At 22.2% G+C, this 1,922-nt stretch overlaps 1 protein-coding gene across 1 annotated transcript in view; it reads right to left on the bottom strand.

The window, feature by feature from the left end:
• Positions 1-389: 389 nt before the first annotated feature.
• The window catches only part of LOC102677859 (ras-related protein Ral-a), a 3,650-nt gene continuing 2,117 nt past the window's right edge, over positions 390-1,922 (bottom strand). Inside the window, exons 5-7 of the mRNA XM_031513400.1 lie at positions 1,581-1,590; positions 1,359-1,477; positions 390-693 (exon numbers count right to left, since the gene is read on the bottom strand). Of these exons, the coding sequence (XP_031369260.1) occupies positions 1,359-1,477; positions 1,581-1,590 (129 nt within the window). The 3' untranslated portion in view covers positions 390-693. The remainder of the gene's footprint in view (positions 694-1,358; positions 1,478-1,580; positions 1,591-1,922) is intronic.

The following is a 1,922-nucleotide window of genomic DNA, read 5'->3' on the forward strand; positions in this document are numbered from 1 at the left end:
TATAATATGTGTATATACATGCATATATATTACATGCACATGTATGTATACATACATATAATTTTTTTTTCTTATGGGTATTTTCTTCACATTTTTCTTTTCTTTTTCTTTTTTATATTAATTGAATAACTATATATATTTCAGCACTCCAATGATAATGAAAAATTAAAAAATAATGTATTAATGTATAATATAACTTTGTGCACTATTTAAAACTTTTACTCTTTCTTAATGATTACAAAAATATGACATAAATTAACAGTTGTATGTATGAATTATAATTATATGCACCAGTGCATTACAAATTAAACAATTAATAATTTGATGGAAAAGAGTATAAGTTTACAATTATTACTATAATAATTATTAAATAATATGTAAATTACGTGTTCTTAATGCAATTGTTTTATTTTTAGTGTCAATTCACTGTAAAGTGTCAGAAAACTTTTTTCTGTATGTGTATGTATATATGATGCATTTGTATATATATTTGTATATATGTATGTATGTATACAAATACATTTCTCTTACTCAGGTTTTTTCAATTAGAAGTCGAACGTTCCATTATAAGAGCTTGTTTTACATTTGTTAGAGTAAAATACAGCAATTTCTTTTCTTCTTACGTTCACTTCCATCTCCTTGATTTTCTTGCGCTTTACGTGCAGCTATTGCACGCATTAAATCAAAAAATACCTGTAATGGAACACAAAAAAACAATCAATTTTCATTTCATATTTCTATAAATTTAATATCAGAAATCGAAATTATAATAACTTTGCTATATATTATCAATACTAAAACAGAAATAGAATTTATTTTCTATTTATATTTCTTATTTAAGTTCTATTAATGTAATATAAAATGTAGTATTATATATTACATATATAATGTATGAGCAATATATATGATAATATTTATTAGATATAATATTGTAATATTTACATTACTAAAATAATCATGCGTAATAAGCTATACATGAAAATGTATTCATTCCCATTCTTTTTATTTTAATAAATTTTTAATAAATTAACAGAAAAAATCAGTTTGTGCCTTTATAATTTAATAAAATGTGATACTGACTTGAATTTGTACATGCATATGCAATATTTCAAGCATAAGCTAGAAACAACATAAAAAGCGATTTGTATGTAAGAAATTTTTTTTTGTACGTGCCTGTGAGAGACACTCTTGCAGAAAGTTGATACTTCTGATATAATTGTTACCTGATGATAATTGCACATATATATTTATTTAAATTTCAGAAAAAAGTGAAAAGAATACTGCAATAATAAAATTTCTAAATCATTGTCCAGTTTTTCATTTATAAAAGATTAAAAACAGCGAAAAAAGCAGCAAACCTATAGAATTTTGCACTTCTTTTTCTTCCTTGTGGCACGGTCCTTTCCACGACCGTTGCTTGCTGATTTATCTTCAATCTTGCGCGATCTTATTTCACGCATCAAGTCGAAAAATACCTGGAAATGTGCAATTGATGCCATCTCAAAGCTTCAAGGCTTGAAAAATGTGCTTTACAAATATAAATAAATGCAATTTATTTTTATGTATTAATTTTATATTTGTATCAATATTTTTCATTACAAAAAAAATGTGTGCAAAAGCTATGAGATGTATATATAGCAAAGAAACTAAAACATACAATAAATGATAAATTAAGCTAATTAAATAAATCTCATGCAATTCTTGTATTCTAAAAACTATTGTAAATTTAAAAGACAATATAAAAATATTTTAATAATACATGTGCATTTTTACATACAATTTTTTTACATAAATAATCAAATAAATTTTGTAATAAATTATATTATTTAATATTATTAAAAAAATTATTAATAATATTAATTTTCTATATAAAAGACATTTATTTTCTTATTTTTACTTACATACACATATATATATATATA

Source organism: Apis dorsata, unplaced genomic scaffold (assembly GCF_000469605.1).
Source record: "Apis dorsata unplaced genomic scaffold, Apis dorsata 1.3 scaffold_631, whole genome shotgun sequence".
Taxonomy (NCBI): domain Eukaryota; kingdom Metazoa; phylum Arthropoda; class Insecta; order Hymenoptera; family Apidae; genus Apis; species Apis dorsata.